Source organism: Meriones unguiculatus, chromosome 7, assembly GCF_030254825.1.
Source record: "Meriones unguiculatus strain TT.TT164.6M chromosome 7, Bangor_MerUng_6.1, whole genome shotgun sequence".
NCBI lineage: Eukaryota > Metazoa > Chordata > Mammalia > Rodentia > Muridae > Meriones > Meriones unguiculatus.
The window spans coordinates 94,192,988-94,211,006 of NC_083355.1; the positions used below are offsets into that span (position 1 = coordinate 94,192,988).

The 18,019-nt window shown below is 41.2% G+C and overlaps 1 protein-coding gene across 1 annotated transcript in view; it reads right to left on the minus strand.

Annotated features, from left to right (window-relative positions):
• The window catches only part of Sptlc2 (serine palmitoyltransferase long chain base subunit 2), a 79,698-nt gene that overhangs the window by 51,441 nt on the left and 10,238 nt on the right, over positions 1–18,019 (minus strand). Inside the window, exon 2 of the mRNA XM_021653254.2 lies at positions 13,443–13,637. Coding sequence (XP_021508929.1) covers positions 13,443–13,637 — 195 coding nt within the window. The remainder of the gene's footprint in view (positions 1–13,442; positions 13,638–18,019) is intronic.

Genomic DNA, 18,019 nt, shown 5'->3' on the forward strand with positions numbered 1-18,019 from the left:
TTATTTAATGTCTTTTTGATCAGTTAAAAGTTGCTTAGGTCAGATGTATGGCCTGCATTTCATGATATCAAATAACTAAAACACACAGATTTTAACAGATTAAACCTGAAGTTGGACCCATATACATAAAATCCAGTCATATAATTCTTCCATTAATAGTTTCCCTCCTAACATACTGAAAAAAACTACCCCCCATCTGCCTCTCCAGTAAGAGTGTAAGGGAAGATGCAAGAAAAACCATTATAATCCAAGTTGCTGAGAAGAAAAACACAAAAAAGTATTTCTAGAATTAAGATTTTTAACCTCTGCATATGCTCAAGGATCAAAAAAAAAAAAAAAAAAAATCAAATACTTCCTCCAACAAAAAAATAAAAAAAAAAAAAAAAAAAAAAAAAAAAAACACAAAACAACCAAACCTGAAATGTAGCTTAGAATAAGTCTTCCACTTGGATTTTCCTTACTTGACAGGAGTTAAGTACACCCTGGGCGAGAGAGGTGCCTTGGGTAAGAGTACTCAGTCTACTTGCAGGAGCCAAGCTCAGTTCCCAGAACCCCCATCAGGCAGCTCACAACCACCTGTAAGTCCAACTTCAGGGGATCCAAGCCTCTGCACTGACATGTACATACCTACACATAGGCACACACATAATTCAAAACAATAAATATATTTACAAACAATAATAATTCTCTGGAAGCAGTGGCAGGTGGATCTCTGAATCTGAGGCCAGCACTTCTATAGATTTCCAGGCCAGCCAGAGCTACATTAGGAGACCCTATCTCAAAACATGTATTCTGAAAATGAACTCCCTGGACCACAGATTTAGTGCCCTTTCCTCTAAGACCAACCTAAAATTTAAATCTGTAAAAAGTCAAGTCAAAGTAGACCCAAAATAAATACATAGTACATAGTGTCATATGAACCCTTCCTGAAACACACAAAATCTGTCCACATGAGATCTGCTTCAACTCAACTCTCCAAGAGCAAACCAAACAAAAAGAAAGTTCAAGTGTGCTTGTAACTGGCATATCACTGAGCCTGTAGCCATCAGGCCTGAGCTTGTCAAACTCCATTATACTGTTAGGTAAAACTATCAAAATCAATTTTGAAACCATATGGTTTATACTAAAAAGTCTCTCTCTCTTTCGCCATCTATCTATCTATCTATCTATCTATCTATCTATCTATCTATCTATCTATCTATCTATCTATCATTCTAAAGTATCTATGTTGACTAGGACTCTGAAGTGCCTAAGAGTGAAGTACCTCCCTATAGCTATCATCTATTTAAAAGGATTCTTTGAATATGAAGAACAGACTATCTCCCATAATTCCTTCTAACATTTACCTTTTCCTTAAGGCAAAATAAATCACCTTACATCTAAACATATTACCATGTCTATCATTGTTCTAAGAAAATACGGAGAATAGCTCAGCAGTTTAAAGCATCTGCTACTTTCGCAAGGACACAAAGCAATAGTTGAGACTATCTGCAGCTGCAAATCTGGGAGATCCAATATACTCTGAACTTGGCGCAGAGACATTTGCAGGCAAGGAACTCAAATATATTTCAAAATATATACTAATAACGTATCCGTCACAGTTGAGGCTAATCCTTTGATGCTCTCCCTTCTATCAAGAATACCAGCTGAATAAAAGAAGGGAGAGAGACACTCAAATTCTAACTAAATATTTTACTTTGGCTACTATTCACCGTGTATTTATTTCCCAAAGGAAACAGAAGAAATAAAAAAAGCAGTCTTCTGCCCTCACACTGACTAGAGTAACAGCACCAACTCATTTTGTTGTTGAAGACAAAGTCTCATGTAGCTCAGACAGTTCTTAAGTACATCATGTAGTGAAGGATGACTCTGATCCTGCTGTCTCTGCCTCATGAGTGCTGACATTGCAGCAAGCCCAGTTTATGTGGTGGGGACTGAATTAAGGGCTCTGCGTAAGCGAGGCAAGCTCTCTCTCAACTGAGCCACACTCCCAGCTCTTAACCTCTTCTAGTGAGATCACAGAACCGATCATCTTTGTCATTTTTTAAAATGTCACTTTTATTTATTAGTAGTATTTATGCATGCATGTATGCATCTGTAGATGGGTGGTGTGTGCAACAGACTCTGTGGAAGTCAGAAGACAGCTTTGTGGAGATGGCTCTCTCCAAACACCTTAAGTGGGTTCAGTGGCCTCAACTCAGGTCTCTAGGTTGCGTAACAAGTGCTTTCTGCACTGTCTCACCAGCCCCCACAGGCACGGTATTTATGAATATTTTCTGCCCTAGGAAAACAGTAAATATTAGAAGAAGTGATTATGCGGGAGATGCTGTTGTGCCTTACATATTTGGAGAATCTTGTCTGACTCTGTTCAGTTATTTTGAAGTTTCATCCAACTGTTTTCTAAACACTGTGCATTGATGTTCAAGCATGAACTTTAAATACTTTAAGGAGCTATTTCCTCACAGGCAAATTTTTATTAGCAACAACAACAAAAAAATGTTTTGGCTGTATCAACATGGAATAAAAGAAAACAACAAAAACAAAGCAATCCTCCTGAGCCTAGTTCAGATGCCAGAAAGGTTACCAAAAGCCAGGACAGAAAAAGGGTTGCTGTCTAGAGCATGGCAGAGGTAAACCAGTCAGTCCTGAACATAGACAACTGGTGATGTCTGTTATCCATGATTAAGAGAGGAGTGAGTTCACATCTCCCAAGAGAGAACTGCATGTTAAGTATCTCCTTACAGAAGCAAGAGAGCACAGCAAATCCCTGAGTTGGGCGACACCAGCATACGGACACAGAAGAGATAGTGAAGGATGTCAGGTCCAACAGCAGTGGAAAACAATGGCAGCAGAGGCACTCAGGGCAAATTTAGCTTCTCTTGACCTCTTACCTAAGTTCTAAGGGAGCAGCTTTAATGGCAGTTAGATCTGGAAGCAGATCCAAGGGCAGCTTAGAAGAAAAATTGCTACTAAGCACCTCAGTCCCAGATAACCACAGTGCCTATTGTCAGAAATGTCTTGCGCCTTTGATATTCTAGGACTAAGGTTAAAAGAGGAGATTTGGGTCAGCAAGATGGCTCACAAGGTGAAAGCACTTGCTGCCAACCTAACTACCTCAGTTCATCAGTCCTCAGAAGTCACATGGAAGGAGAGAACGGACTCCTGCATGTGGTTCTCGTGACATCCACACATACACTGCACATGCCCTTCCCCAAATAAATAAATCAATGTAATTAAATTCTTTTAAAGATTTATTTATTTATCATGTCTACAATGTTCTGTCGGCATGTGTGCCTGCACGCCCGAAGAGGGCACCAGATCTCATTACAGATGGTTATGAGCCACCATGTAGTTGCTGGGAATTGAACTCTGAACTCCTGGAAGAGGAGACAGTGTTCTTAACCTCTGAGCCATCTCTCCAGCCCATAATATAGTACATTGTTGAATTTTTTGAAAGACTTTCAGGATACATTAAAGAAGAAAGTGGGTCTTTCTTCAAACAATGAAATACTTTCTACCTCTGTCTCACCATTTCACTACCTCTTCCTTGTCCTAGCCTAGTCACCGTGGAATGACTTTAGTCAGGGCTGACCTACAATCATGATTCTCAGTCACTGAACAAACATTTACAGAGCAGTTCCTTCCAGGCACTAACTGAGCATGAGGGATAAGGTAAGTAAGCATAATTTCTCAGCATGGCAACAGGTATAGAGGCACGTGTGTGTGTTTGCAGGTGTGTGGTGGTGGTGGTGTGTGTGTCTGTTTATAGGTGCATATGTGTCTGCATTCTAAGCATGCCCTTCCCCAAATAAATAAATAAATGTAATTATATTTTTAAAAAATTAATATAGGGTAACAGCTGGTTAGACAGTATGCATACTAGAAAGGGATCTCTGTTCAGGGATGGGAAGAATATCTAATTATTGAGACAAGTCCAAGCAGCCTTTAAGCATGCATTCTTCATGGGCATTTTTCCTAAAACCCCCACAAGCACAAACAGAAAAGATTAGCAATTTCTTGAGACGGTATGCTAGGCTTGAAGTTCTCAGCAGTTAAGAGATTCTTTTCTGTCAGTGGTGGCTCACACCTTGCAGGATCTCTGTGAGTTCAAGGCCAGCCTGGTCAACAGATTATAAATTCCAGGACAGCCAGAGCTACACAAAGATATCCTGTCTCAAAACAAAGAGATTCCTTTACTCAAGAGAAAAACTCAAATCCATGAACTTGATAAGCAGGGGTCACTGTAAACACTACCAAAGCAATCTGAGGTCATCTTATTAGCTAGTCAGTAAATATCCTTCGTTAGTCTATTTAAGGTGAGCCTTTGAGAAAACACTACACTGTTTAAAACCAACAGATGTAACCCAGTCCAGTGTCTATGCAGGCCTTCCTTGTAGTCTCAGTCTATGCAGGCGCACACACACACACAACACACATGTGCTCATACACGGGAGCACACCACCACATGCACCTGTAAATACACACACACATACACACACCACCACAACCACCACCACCACCACCACCACCACCACCACCACCACCACCACCACCACCACCACCGGGTTTCCAGATACTCTTGAGAGCAGGCTATGAAGTGGTATAATAAGTAGAAATAAAAATTTAAAGGCAGCGAATGGTGGGAACTAGAAAAGACCATCCTGAGTGAGGTATCCCAGAAGCAGAAAGACACACATGGTATATACTCACTTATAAGTGGATATTAATACTATAAGAAAAACATACTAAAATCTGTACACCTAAAGAAGCTAAGCAAGAAGGAGGACCTGGGTAAGATGCTCAATCCTCATTCAGAAAGGCAAATGGGATGGACATCAGAAGAGGAAGAAAACAGGGAACAGGACAGGAGCCTACCACAGAGGGCCTCTGAAAGACTCTACCTAGCAAGGTATCAAAGCAGATGCTGAAACTCATAGCCAAACTTTGGGCAGAGTGCAGGGAATATTACGAAAGAAGGGAGAGATAGAAAGACCTGGAGGAGACAGGAGAAACAGAATCAAAAAAATCTGGGCCCAGGGGTCTTTTCTGAGACTGATACTCCAACCAAGGACCATGCATGGAGATAACCTAGAACCCCTGCACAGATGTAGCCTGTGGCAGCTCTCCAAGCGGGTTCCCTAGTAAGGGAAATGGGTTGTCTCTGACATGAACTCAGTGGCTGGCTCTTTGATCACCATCTCCTGAGGGGAAAGCAGCCTTACCAGGCCAGAGAGGAAGACAATGCAGCCAGTCTGATGAGACCTGATAGGCTATGGTCAGAGGGAAGGGGAAGAAGACCTCCCCTATCAGTGGACTGGGGGAGAGGCACGGGAGAAGAGGGAGGAAGGGTAGAATTGGAAGGGGACAAGGGAGGGGGCTACTGCTGGGATACAAAATGATAAATTGTAATAAATTAAAAAATTAATTAATTAAAAATTAAAAGGCAGAGATACTGCTTTTCTTTTTGCACCAGTGTATGTAACCTTCATGCAAACCCATAGCTGCCCTTCACACTGGCTACACCAGACATTCCACGGCACGATACTTGCGGCACCAGCACTTTCCTAATCTGCGGTAGCTTTGTAGCTGGAAGAAGAGGCCCTGAGCCCCCTCTTCCTGTCCTCTGCAATGTTACAAGTACTTGGTTTCCTCCTCACTCTAATGGCCTATAGTAATGCGGGGGCTAATTCTACTGCAACTTGCAACTATATTAACAACGCATTCTCTGTAATCACTAGTTGAGAAACATTTAGTAAGTTGTCAGTATTTATAGACTAAAAGAACAAAATTTAAATAATTTGTTATTAGACAATCACCAAGTGACGTGGCTGAATGAAAATCCTAGCAGCATTCCAATCCAGCGCCATTGGTGATAAGCTACATTCATTCATACATATAGCCTCAGTGCCAGTTCTAGCACCGATCTTCATTTATTTTAGAATCCGTATTGTGGTTTGGATACCAAGTGCCTCTGAAAGGTTCATAGCAGCTTGAGCACTACCGGGAGCACGTGAACCCTCAGCAGGTAAAAGCTCACAGAAGGATCAGGGGGTATGACCTGGAAGGGGACAGTGAGGTCCTAGCCTCAGTTCTTCCTGTCTTCTAGCTGCCATAAAGTGGTTTGCTTGGCTCCGCCATGAGTTCTCCTTTGAGCCTCAGCTCAGGTTCATAAGCAACAGAGCCGAAATCTCTTCAATCACTGACCTCCACAGAAGTTCTTCCTTTGAAGTTGTTTGGTTCAAGTTTTCTTTTAACCACAGTGAAGGACACACTAGGGTACAAATTTCAATATCAAAGGACAAAATTTCTTTTAAACACGAGCATTTGAGGCAAATAACACTGCTTTGATGCTGGAATAACATGCTCAGGAATATGTCAACATCAAGACAATTTAGAGTTCTATCCTTGACATTTCATAAAATTCGGGGGATACAAAGAAAACATATAAAGCTACTCCAGCAGTCAGTGCATGGTCCTTAAAAAACAAATTTGTTGGAATCATGAAATAGATTTATGTCTATTTAAATCTTGGATAAGTAAAAAACCAAAACAAAACAAACACACACACAATGGAAAAGGTAAAAATCGCCAGGCATTGTGGCGCACACCTATAATCCCAGCAGTCAGGGAAGCAGAGGCAGACAGTTTGCTGTGAGTTCAACAGGCCAGCATGGTCTACAAAGTGAGTCCAGGACAGCCAGGACTAGAGAGAAACAGACTAAACAGAGAAACTAAACAGAGAGAGAAAAAAAAAAAAAAACAAACTAAAAAACTGTACTGCTCTTGCAGAGAACCAGTCACAGAGAAATGGGCCAGTTATCAGCATAGAGAAAGGACTGGAGTGAGTACCTAAGAATGAACTCAGGCCACACTAACACTTAAGAGGTCAGCAGATGGGGAGGATCACAGAAGAAAAACCAAACAGAATGCCTACAAGTCGGGGCGGGACGGCCACCTGTCAGAATGCAGCTGGCGGGCGTCACACACAGCTGAAAACTGAGGAAGGTCCCAGGTTCTGCAACACAAGGTAGCGGCGGCCCCAGAGAAGATGTTCAGGGCACAGATGGGTCAAATTTGACTAGAGTTGGCTGAGAAAGCGGGGAGCAAGTATTGAAAACAGAATGTCAGGAAAACAATTTACTCTATAAGAAAAAATTTAAACAGATTAGGAGAAAACGGAATCATGAGAAAGCTTTCCTACTACAGGGGAAGTATCCCAGTGTGGCTCACACCTGCAGCCCCAGAACATGGAGCGGGAACGGGAGGAAGTGAACGAGAGTGGAGGACAGATAAAAACTGACCTAGTCAAAGACCTTGTCTCCAAAGAAAGGAGGGTAATTCTGTAGGAAATAGAGGAATACAGCAGAGAAGAATATCCTACTGGAACCAAGCCAGCACCAGGCTAAAGGCAAACCTGAATGCCAATATGGGGGCAGAGGACCAGCCAGTCATTAACCACTTGTTACCTCTAACAAGCCCTACTAGATGGCTGTATTCAAGTGTGGGGGAGGAAAGGGGGCTCACCACATTTTCACACTTTAGGACTTTTTTAAAATAATTTATTTTATTTTATGGGCATCATTGTGAAGGTGTCAGATCCCTTAGAACTGGAGTTACAGACAGTTGTGAGCTGTCATGTGGGTGCTGGAAATTGAACCTGGGTCCTTTGGAAGAACAGCCATCTCTCCAGCCCCCACTTTAGGATTTTTGATAGCAAAAGTGTCATGGCATTTTCAAATGCTCCAGAGACAGGCTTGGTGGTGCATGTCTGTAACCCTAGCAATTGGGAGGCTAAGTAGGAGGACAGCAAACAAGTTCAAGCCTCTATTGTACAACAAATTCCAAACCAGGCTACATAATGAAACCCTGTTCAAAAAGCTCTATAGAGAAACAAATACAACTACAAAATAGCCTAAAATCTAAAGAAACGTCAGTGTAGATTCTGAAACTACAACTGAGGGGTCTGTAAATTCTATTAACATTTACTTTACTTATTCCTTCATTTTGATTCATTTTGAATACACTATCATTTTGATATCCCAAAGGCACTTAGTCTAAGGCAGTGGTTCTCAACCTTCCTAATGCTTTGATCTTTTAATGCAGTTCCTCATGTTGTAGTGATCCTCAACCACAGTTATTTTGTTGCTATTTTCTAACTGTAATTTTGCTACTGGTCTTTTGAATTGCAATATAAATATCTGATATGTGTCCCCCAAAGGGGTCACAACCCTCAGGTTAAGAACCGGTGACCTAAGAGTGTCACACAGATATTAGTTAATTACACTTTTACGTTCAAAGCTAATAGTAAAGCATAGATCCAAATTCTTATAAGCAAAGAAAATCTCAGTTAAAACGTGGAAGCTTAGAGAACCAAACAGCAAAACTTTGTGGGTGGAGAAGACAGAGAGACAACACTACCCAGCTGCTCAGACAAAGATCCAACAGCTGATGGGAGACAGACAACTGCACACCTAACACTGGCACTACAGCAAATGGATAAGGTGCTGTAATTTCCGGGTTTCACTTGTTTAACTTTTGAGATTATAGTTGCATCACTTCCCCCTTCCTTTGCTTTCCTCCAAACTTTTCCATGCTCTTTTTCAAAGTCATGGCCTCTTTATCATGTGTCAAAACACGTCATTCAAATAATACAAAACACAGCAAACTCTTGTAAACTCCTTTATTAGCATGGCCATGTTGTTCAGCTGTTGCCCAAAGCAGCACAGTTCATTTCCCTGTAAAGAAGCCTAACAGCCCTTTCTTGTGTTCTCTGTGTCCCTCCTTCCCTTTCTCTTCTCCCTCCCTCCCTCTCCCCCCCCCCGCGCTCTCTCTCTCTCTCTCTCTCTCTCTCTCTCTCTCTCTCTCTCTCTCTCTCTCTCTCTCGGAGAATGATTTTGAGACAGGGTTTCTCTGTGTAACCATGGCTGTCCTGGAACTAGCTCTAAAGACCAGACTAGCCTCAAACTCAGAGATCTACCTGCCTCTCCCTGAAAGGGCAGATCTACCTCGGTACTGGGATTAAAGCTATACAACCACCACGCCCATCTCCTGCCTTTTTTGAGCTGGAATGAGGAAGACACTTGGGTTGTAGCTATGGATGTAGCTACTTCAGTCAAAAGAGAAAATGGCAACACGATATCTGAACTGCATGATCCCAGCAGTCACTTTCCCTCACATTCCAGTTTAACTGGTAACTCTGCCTGCCGTTTTCACCAGAGATCGCCTGAAGGAGAAAATAGGCATCTCCTGTCCTCAGAACAAATAATACTTTTCCTCAAGAAGCAGAATTTTTATAAGAGAATGAAAGAGCCCAAGTGTTTAAGCTGCTGTTTTTAACAGAAAAGAATCCTACTGAAATAAATTTGATTACTTGAGAACAATCCTTTCACGGCTATAGGGACAAATGTCATCTCTACTGACTCCCCAACTATTTCCTTGAATTCCTCTAAGAATTAGTACCTGACTAATTTCAGGATACACAGTAACTTTCTGTTCTTCATTTCAATATAATCCAAGCACAACTTACTTCTGTTTCTGCAAAGGTAAGCTTTATGTATATGTTTCTTCAACAAAATTAGAATCTACTTAAGACTAAAACTTACGCCCTAATTTTTTCTCATAAAAGTATGTACAAGTAGCACCCAATAATTAAAACTATAAACTTACCCTCCAGAAATACCAAACAAGATCCAAAGATAACCCAGATACATCATCATTGCACTATCTTGTCAGCCATTACACTCAGAGTACCAGCTGCACAAGAACATGATGGTTCTTGTGCTCAAACACTGCCCAGGCCTTCCCACTGCCTCACTCCTCATTCAAAATATATATTAAAAACATTCAAAACTCACTTATCATATTTCACATCCTCTCAAATATTTCTCATGCTATACTACAAATAAACCTCACAACCACCTTCAATTTGGTCCAACAGGAATTGAACACACAAATGAACCACTGTACAGCATAGGAAGTAGCTAAAAAAAAAAAAAAAAATATAACTGATGGTGAACAAAGCTAGCATTCTTTGGCGTCACTATGGGTAGATGCACTCAGCTACAACAGGAGAATTAAATATGTTCAGGTTTCCAATGAAGAAAATTAGTTTGTCTACTGGATGAAGTTATGAATATAGGGGTTTACTTGTGTTGCATTTTAAAAAACAAAACAAAATAACTTTTAAAAATGGTTTTTGTTCTAAGATTTATTTATTTACACTTTATTGTGTGGGTGTTTTGTCTGCATGGATCTGTGCACTACATGACCATAGGAGTTGCCTGTGGAGACCAGAAGAGTGTATTCCATCCCCTAGAACTGCACTGAACAACCATACAGGTACTAGGAATCAAACCCAGGGTCCCTGGAAGAGCAGCCAGTGAGTGTTCTAACCACAGAGACATTTTGCTACAGCTGAAAAAATATGTATTTCTTAAAGTTATTTTGAGATCAGTCTCTCTCTCTCTCTCTCTCTCTCTCTCTCTCTCTCTCTCTCTGCAGTTCTGGAACTTTCTAAGTAGACCAAGCTAGCCTTCAAACCAGAGATCTGCCTGCCTCTGCCTCTCAAGTGCTGGCACTAAAGGTCAACACACCTGGCTTAAAACACACACACATACACACACACACACACACACACACACACACCACACACACACACACACACATTCTTAATGACTTATCTTGTAGGCTATCTTTAGAATGATTTTGTAGGAAGACTCACTTATGAGGCTGGGCTGGAAAGCAGATACAAAGTGGCTGAGATGAAAGAGAAGAATACCTGGTCCTGAATCTCAAGGATCCAAGTTTTCTTTTTTTAAATTTTGATTATTTTTGTGTATATGTGTTTTGTCTACATGTATGTGTACCCTGTGTGCCCAGTGCACTTGGAGTTCAGAAAATGTTCTGCCTTTAATCCTAGCTGATGGATTTTTATGAGTTCAAGGACACCCTGGGTCTATATACAGAGTTCCAAGACAGTCCGGCTATGTAGAGACTCTACCTTAAAATAGATAAACAAACAAACAACAACAACAAACAGATGGCTTTGGATCCCTGGGACTGGAATTACAGCCACAAAGGGTTGTAAGCTGCCAAGTGGTTGCTGGGACTCCACCCAGGGTCCTCTCTAGAAGAACAGCTGAGCCATATGTACAGCCCCAAGGGATATGGATTTTCTTTCCATCCGTGTGTTTCTGTTTTCCTAATAACTGACAGGGCCTTTTATTCTTCCATAAGGTGTTGTTATGTTGCCCAGGTTGAACTCCTGATCTCATGCAATCCTTCAGCTTCAACCTCCCAAATATCGAAGATTAAATGTACCTGCCACCAGATCTAAAATCTATAATCTGTTTCTGAGACAGGGTCTCACTCAGTTTTAGGCCAGTACAGACTGGCCTAAAACTCACAATGTAGCCAAGAATATCTTTGAACTTACAGCAATCCACCTGCCTCAGCCTACCAAGAGCTAGCATTATTGACATAAGCCACCATGCCTATCTTTCTTTTTTTTTTTTTCAGTGTACTCTCTCTTTAATGGCTCATCTCCCAGAAATTATATTACTACCCATATATCTAATTCTCTCCGTAATATCTCACAAGGACGAGACACTATAAACAATAACTAATGGGGGTGGAGGGCCACCAGTAGTTGCCATGCTCCAATGGATGGCCCACTCAGGCATATACTGGCAGTGGAATATTAAAAGAGGACATCAGACTGGGAGGGGCCCAGGGAGGATGAATGCAAAGAGAAATGAGGATGGGAATGTGGATATGATCATAACACATTATATGAAGTTCTCAAAGAATAGTTTCTTAAAGTTTTTTTCAAGCCTAGGTGTTTATTAGGAATAGTTACACGTGTGTGTTGGTATAATGTTCTTTTGGAATGTATACACCTTACCCATGTTCATTCAAATGCTGATTTCTCTCCCCTCCATTCTCTGGTTTCAATCCGGACATTGCACTGTGATACTTATGCTAAGCGTCACCTGTCTCAACTTTGTGTAAATATGCCAAAATAAAACAACCAGCCACAATGTTGAACCATGGAGAGGAAGGAGTAGGGGGGCAAGGGGAGGAGCCAGAGGACAGGAAGGAGTAGAAGGCAGGAGAGAAGAGGGGAGAGAGAGGCAGGAGGAGAGGTCTTGGAACTACATGGAGAATGAACCGGACCTAAGATTTCACAAAAAGCGAGTATAATGAGTAAATCTAAATGTTAGGAAACTATGAGGGCTTGGAGGTTTAATATGGAGTAATTATTGCCCAGCATTGTGTTCTAGGTTAATTAAATAACTCACAGTCTCTGTGTGGTGATTTGGTTATATACAGCTGTTTAAGATTGACAGCAGCGTTATGAAGAGATTATTAATAGTAGATATTAACATCACATACAACACATGTACATTATATAAAGTTGTAAAGGTATATATGAGCAGTCTGAGAAGAGTACCTGAAGTGAATCTTCCTCATTGTAGACAGCCACTACCCTTGTACCTATCATCTCTAAAACAAGAGCCTTTGCTGCTGTAAACAGACTGGCCTGGCCACACTCAGCCTGAGTACATGTTTGGGGACAGGCACTGACCTGTGAGCTGAACAGCTACATCCAATGTGTCCAAGAGAATCCAGCCTCTGCAGATCACAGTAAACAGAGTGCAAAGAGCCAAAAGGAAGGACAGAGCATTGTACATCCCTTCTGCACCACACATGCTGTAATACTAGGGGACTTTTAGACACACTGCTTATGATCAACGAAATAAGGGTACTGCTGGCAGCTTCACTGAGTTCTAGTAGTGTAGGTTAAGTTTAAAACGTTAAATGTCACAGGATGATGGTAGTGCACACAATTAATCCTAGTACTCAGAAAGAGGCAGGGAGATCTCTGAGTTTGAGGCCAGCCTAGCCTGCAGAGTGAGTTCCAGGATACCCAAAGTTACACAGAGAAACCCTGTCTCAAAATACACACACCAGTTTAAATGCTTTGCTGCTTTTGTTTTCGATATATTTTTTTTTAACCTGTATATGTGTATCTTGCCTGCATGTTTGTACGTGGATCAAAAGGTACAAGGTCCCCTGGAACAAATAGTTGTGAGCCACCATGTGGATGCTGGGAATGGGAACTGAACTCAGGTCCTCTGGAAGAACACTGTTCTTAGCCATTGAGCCATCACTCTAGCCCCAAATGCTTTGCTATTCTATGCCTTCAACCTTGTCTTCAGCTTTCCTTGTGGAGTATTTTCACCCAGTTTTTGTTACAGTTGTTATTTGGTTTCTGCTTCGTTTTGAGACAGACTCTGTAACCCAGGGTGCCTCAGCAATCCTCCTGCCTCAAAATTTAACTCCATGCGCCCAAATTTCTTCTTGGGGGAAAAACTGTATGACAATGACAACATTTCCATGAACAGAGTCTATTTACAGAATCAAAACCTCCTGACAATTACCTTTTGTTCTTCTCTTTCTGTTGCATGGTGGCACTTTTCAATTCTCCAATGCCTCAAGAAATCTCGAAGATATCCAAAGAGGGTGAGTACACCATACCCTACATAAGTAAGTACGGCAACCAGCATGGGTGTTTCCTCAAAAGCTTCATTAAATGGTCTTTTATACAGTCCTCCATTTTCTGTAACATGATGAATCTAAAAGAGCAATTAAAAATGTTTATTGCAATCACAGCAAAAAGAAATTTTTCTACTATAGTCTTCAGAGATTTGTAGAACTATACCTTGGGAAAAGTCATGCTTATTTTCAAAAGTAATGATTTAAAAAATTATTTGTGAACAGCAAAGGGTGAGAAGGCAGTGAAAAAGAGCCAATAATATCTAATACTGAGTTTTATCATAATTTGCTTTCCTGAAACAGATTCTAAATACACTATGATTTCAAGAGCATGGTTCTTTGTTCTAATACAGTAAAAATATATCAAGAGAAAGCAGAGTCTAAAAAATACTACATTAGCTTACCAACAAAGTGATACAAAAACATGTGTAAATATTTTACTACCAGCATTCCTAAAGCCACTCCACTAGAGTATTTCAAATGACCAGCAGCATTAGGCTGAGGCAGGCTTCCATCAACTCTCCTCAGTGGTTATACACATGTAAAAGTAAAAGGAGGGCTGGCAAGAGAGCTCAGCAGCTAATGGCTTTTTCTGCCAAGGCTGATGACTCAACTTCAATCCCTAAGATATACATGATGGACTCCCACAAACTGTCCTTTGACTTCTACACATGAGCTGTACATAGCACATAGGCGGCCACAGATCACACATACACACACACACACACACACACACACACTACATGTAATACAGGTGAGAAAGGTTCCTTACAAGAGGTATGAGAGGAGAAAGAGAAAAAGGTGTAGTCATGTCAATCAAAGCTATAAATATGAAAAAGACTTACAGAAACCCAGTACTTTGTATGAAAAATCTTAAAAAAAAAAATAATTTTAAAGGAGTTTCAATGAATGTATCTTGCATGGTTGGATAAAGCTTCCCTGAGAAGAACCCTAACATATGCACAAACACACACTAAATAAAAATATTTTAAAAGAATATGTAAGCCAGACTGTAGTGGTGCCCACCTTTAATCCCAGCACTCAGGAGGCAGAGGCAGGCAGATCTCGAGTTTGAGGACAGCCAGGACTTGTTACACGGAGAAACTCTGTCTCAACAATACAAAACAAAACAGCAACCAGCAACCAGCAACTATCAAGGGCTAGAGAGATGGCTCAGCAATTAAGAGCACTGGCTGTTCTTCTAGAGGATCCAGGTTCAATTCCCAGCACGCGGCAGCTCACACCTGTCTGTAACTCCAATTCCAGAGGATCATCCGACATCCTCACACAGATATGCATGCAAGCAAAACACCAATACACATAAAATAAAAATAAATAGAATTTTAAAAAGATTATTCCTTATCCATTATTTTACCATTTAAGATATGTTTGTTGTTTATGGAGACAAGGTTTCATCATGTCACCAGGATAGCTTCAAACTTACAAATTTACTGCCTTAGCTTTCCAGTGCTGGAATTATAGATATGTGCCACTGTACTGTGCCTGGTAGCAGAGGTTTTAATATACAGACACATTGATAATTTACTTTTGATATCAATGATTAAAAGATTTAACTTTCCAGAGAATAACTTCCTAACAAAATATAAACTAAATAAATTAATTATAGGGAAAAAAATGTTTACTTTTTCCAGGCAGTAGTGAAACACACCTTTAATCCTAGACCTCGGGAGGCAGAGGTAGGCAGATCTCTGTGAGTTTGAGGCCAGCCTGGTCTACAGAGCAAAGTTCCAAGACAGCCAGGTGTGGCCCTATCTGTTCTAGACTCACCTTGCAGACCAGGCTAGCGTCGAACTCCTGAGTGCTGGGATTAAAGGTAGGTGCTACCACACCTGGCTTATTAGTTCTCAACAGACTTGGATGCTAGTGAGCAAACAAGCCTATGTTGCAATCCCATTTTTCCCCCCACAACTACAAATTTCGATTTCCATTTGCCTCCATCTTTTAGAATCTCTGGCCTCTCGAACGAAATAAAACTAGTGCTGAACTTCCTCCTCCCCACCCAACCACTCCCTCCATCAAAACCTGATCCTTCTTGTTACTTCTTTTGGTCACCTGCATCACCACCCCGTCCACCCAGTCTCCCAAGTTTGTAGTCATCTTTAACTCCACCTTATTATCTGGCTTCTACCCAGAGCTAGTTCCAGACCTTCTTGTTTGGCACCAGGGAGCGTGTTTTGTCTTCTGAGAGGGTCTCACACAGTCTGGGCAGGGCTGGAAATCACTGTGGTCAAGGATTACCTTGAAGGCTTGATCCTCCTGTCCCCACATCCCAAATACCAGCTATGTTCAGCTATAGGCCTGTGTCACCACACGCAATTGGCATCAGGGAATTTTAGGGGGGGTAAGGGCTGAAAATATTGCATATCTTGGCAGGTATGGGATAAAAATATACAGAGGTTACAGCATTCTATCTAGTTTTGGGATTACAGTACTCTATCTAGTTTAATATAGTATTAGTATCTAGCTGACAGCATTATTAAAATTTTGCCGACTGCCCTTATGATGTCCTTTAGAGCAAAAGAAAATCTTAAGGTATTGAGTCCTATCTTTGATCTCAGGAAAACACAAACTAGATTTAACTGCATTGTAAAATGACTCAGACTGACTCCTGACTCTGAATAAGTTAAGAATCCCATGAAAAAATGAAAATTTAACCACATAATTCAAAAAGCAAAATAATTATTGGGGAAACCAGGCATACGTTCTTATATCGACACAAGCTCATAGGATTTCATCAAGCAAATGAATCCACGCCAGCTGCATGCTGGAGGGGGTGTTTTATATTATTTTTAAGTATTTCCGTACAGTTGCTTGGGAGGACTTGAATTCCATTCCCAGCACTCGCATAAACAGCCAGGCAAGGATGCCAGTGCTTTTAATCTCAGAGCTAGGAGGGAAGAGACAAGGGATCCCTCGGGTTCACAGGCCAGCCAGCCTAACCTACTTAGCAAGCTCCAGGCCAGTGAGACCCTCTCCCACAAAAGTAAGAGGAGGACCACGTATGGCAACAATGTGCTTTTAATCCCAGCCCTCAAGGGGCAGAGACAAGTGACTCTGAGTTTGAGGCCAGCCAAATCTACATAGTGAGTTCTAGGCTAGCCAGGGATGCATAGTGAGACCTTAAGTGAAATAATGATGATAAATATTATCTAACAACATAAAATAATAAAGCGAAGGTACCTGAGGAACAACACGTGATGTCCTCTAGTCTCAACATACACATGTGCACCCACCCACAAACACACACACACTTCCTACACATAACAAAGTAAGGTAAATAAACCTATTATAAGCCACCCATTACTCTTCAACAATCCAATAACTGTTGTCATGCCTACTGCAATAAGGAAACCCCATTCATCTCTGCTGCTCTTTAAAAAAAAAAAAAAAAGCCTCCCCCTAAGAGGGAGCAGCCTTAACAGGCCACAGAGGAACACAGTGCAGACAGTCCTGATGAGACCTGACAGGCTAGGGTCAAAGAGACAGGAAGGAGGACCTCTCCTCAGTGGACTTGGGGAGGGGCATGGGAAGAGAGGACGGAAGGAGGGTGGGCTTGGGAGGGAATGAGGGAGGGAGCTATAGCTGGGATACAAAGTGAATAGACTGTAATTTATAAAAATATAAATACATTTTAAAAAATAAGAACTGCTGAATGGTCCTTTCCTGTAATTTCACTGAAGCGCACCTCCCTCTCCCTACTGTGTACCACATGCTCTAGATGAAGAGCCATGAGCTTTGCGCAGATCATACAAGGTATATGCAATGCTCTGACGATGTTTCCACAGATCATGTCTTTGTTCAGAAGAGAAATTCTGAAAATAAGGTAAGCCTTCTACTTTATCCCCTCCCCAGCTTTGTTTTTTTCTTTCTCTATGTAGTCCCAGCTGTCCTGGGACTCACCAAAGTCTTCAGAACTGGCTACCCTTGAAAAACCCAGAGATAAACAAACAAACAAACAAAACCCCAGAGATCCAACAGCCTCTGCCTCCCGAATGCTCGGATTAAGATGTGCCATCACTGCCTTCTATTTTCTCGTAATTAGAATAGATTCTGTAATGTCCGCTGACTCTGAGTGTGTCTGGTAATTTGAACGAGAAGGTCCCCATAGGTTCATATATTTGCATGCTCAGTCCCTAGCTAATGAACTGCTTGAAAGGACTAGGTGCGGCCTAGTCTACATGGTAGATTCCAGGACACCCAGGTCTACACAGACAGACCATGTGTCAAAAAAATTAATTAATTAAATTAAAAACAAGTAGATCGCCTACTGATAACATACTGTAAAATCCCCCCCAGATTATTAAATTAGTAAATGTAAATCCAAAAAAATTTTAATTTGTTGCCTGCTAAAAAAAATTAATCTTTAAGATCTTGGAGTATATAATAATTTCCCTAAAACCACTAATGAACAAGCTACACAGTAAAGGTTAAAATTTCTCTC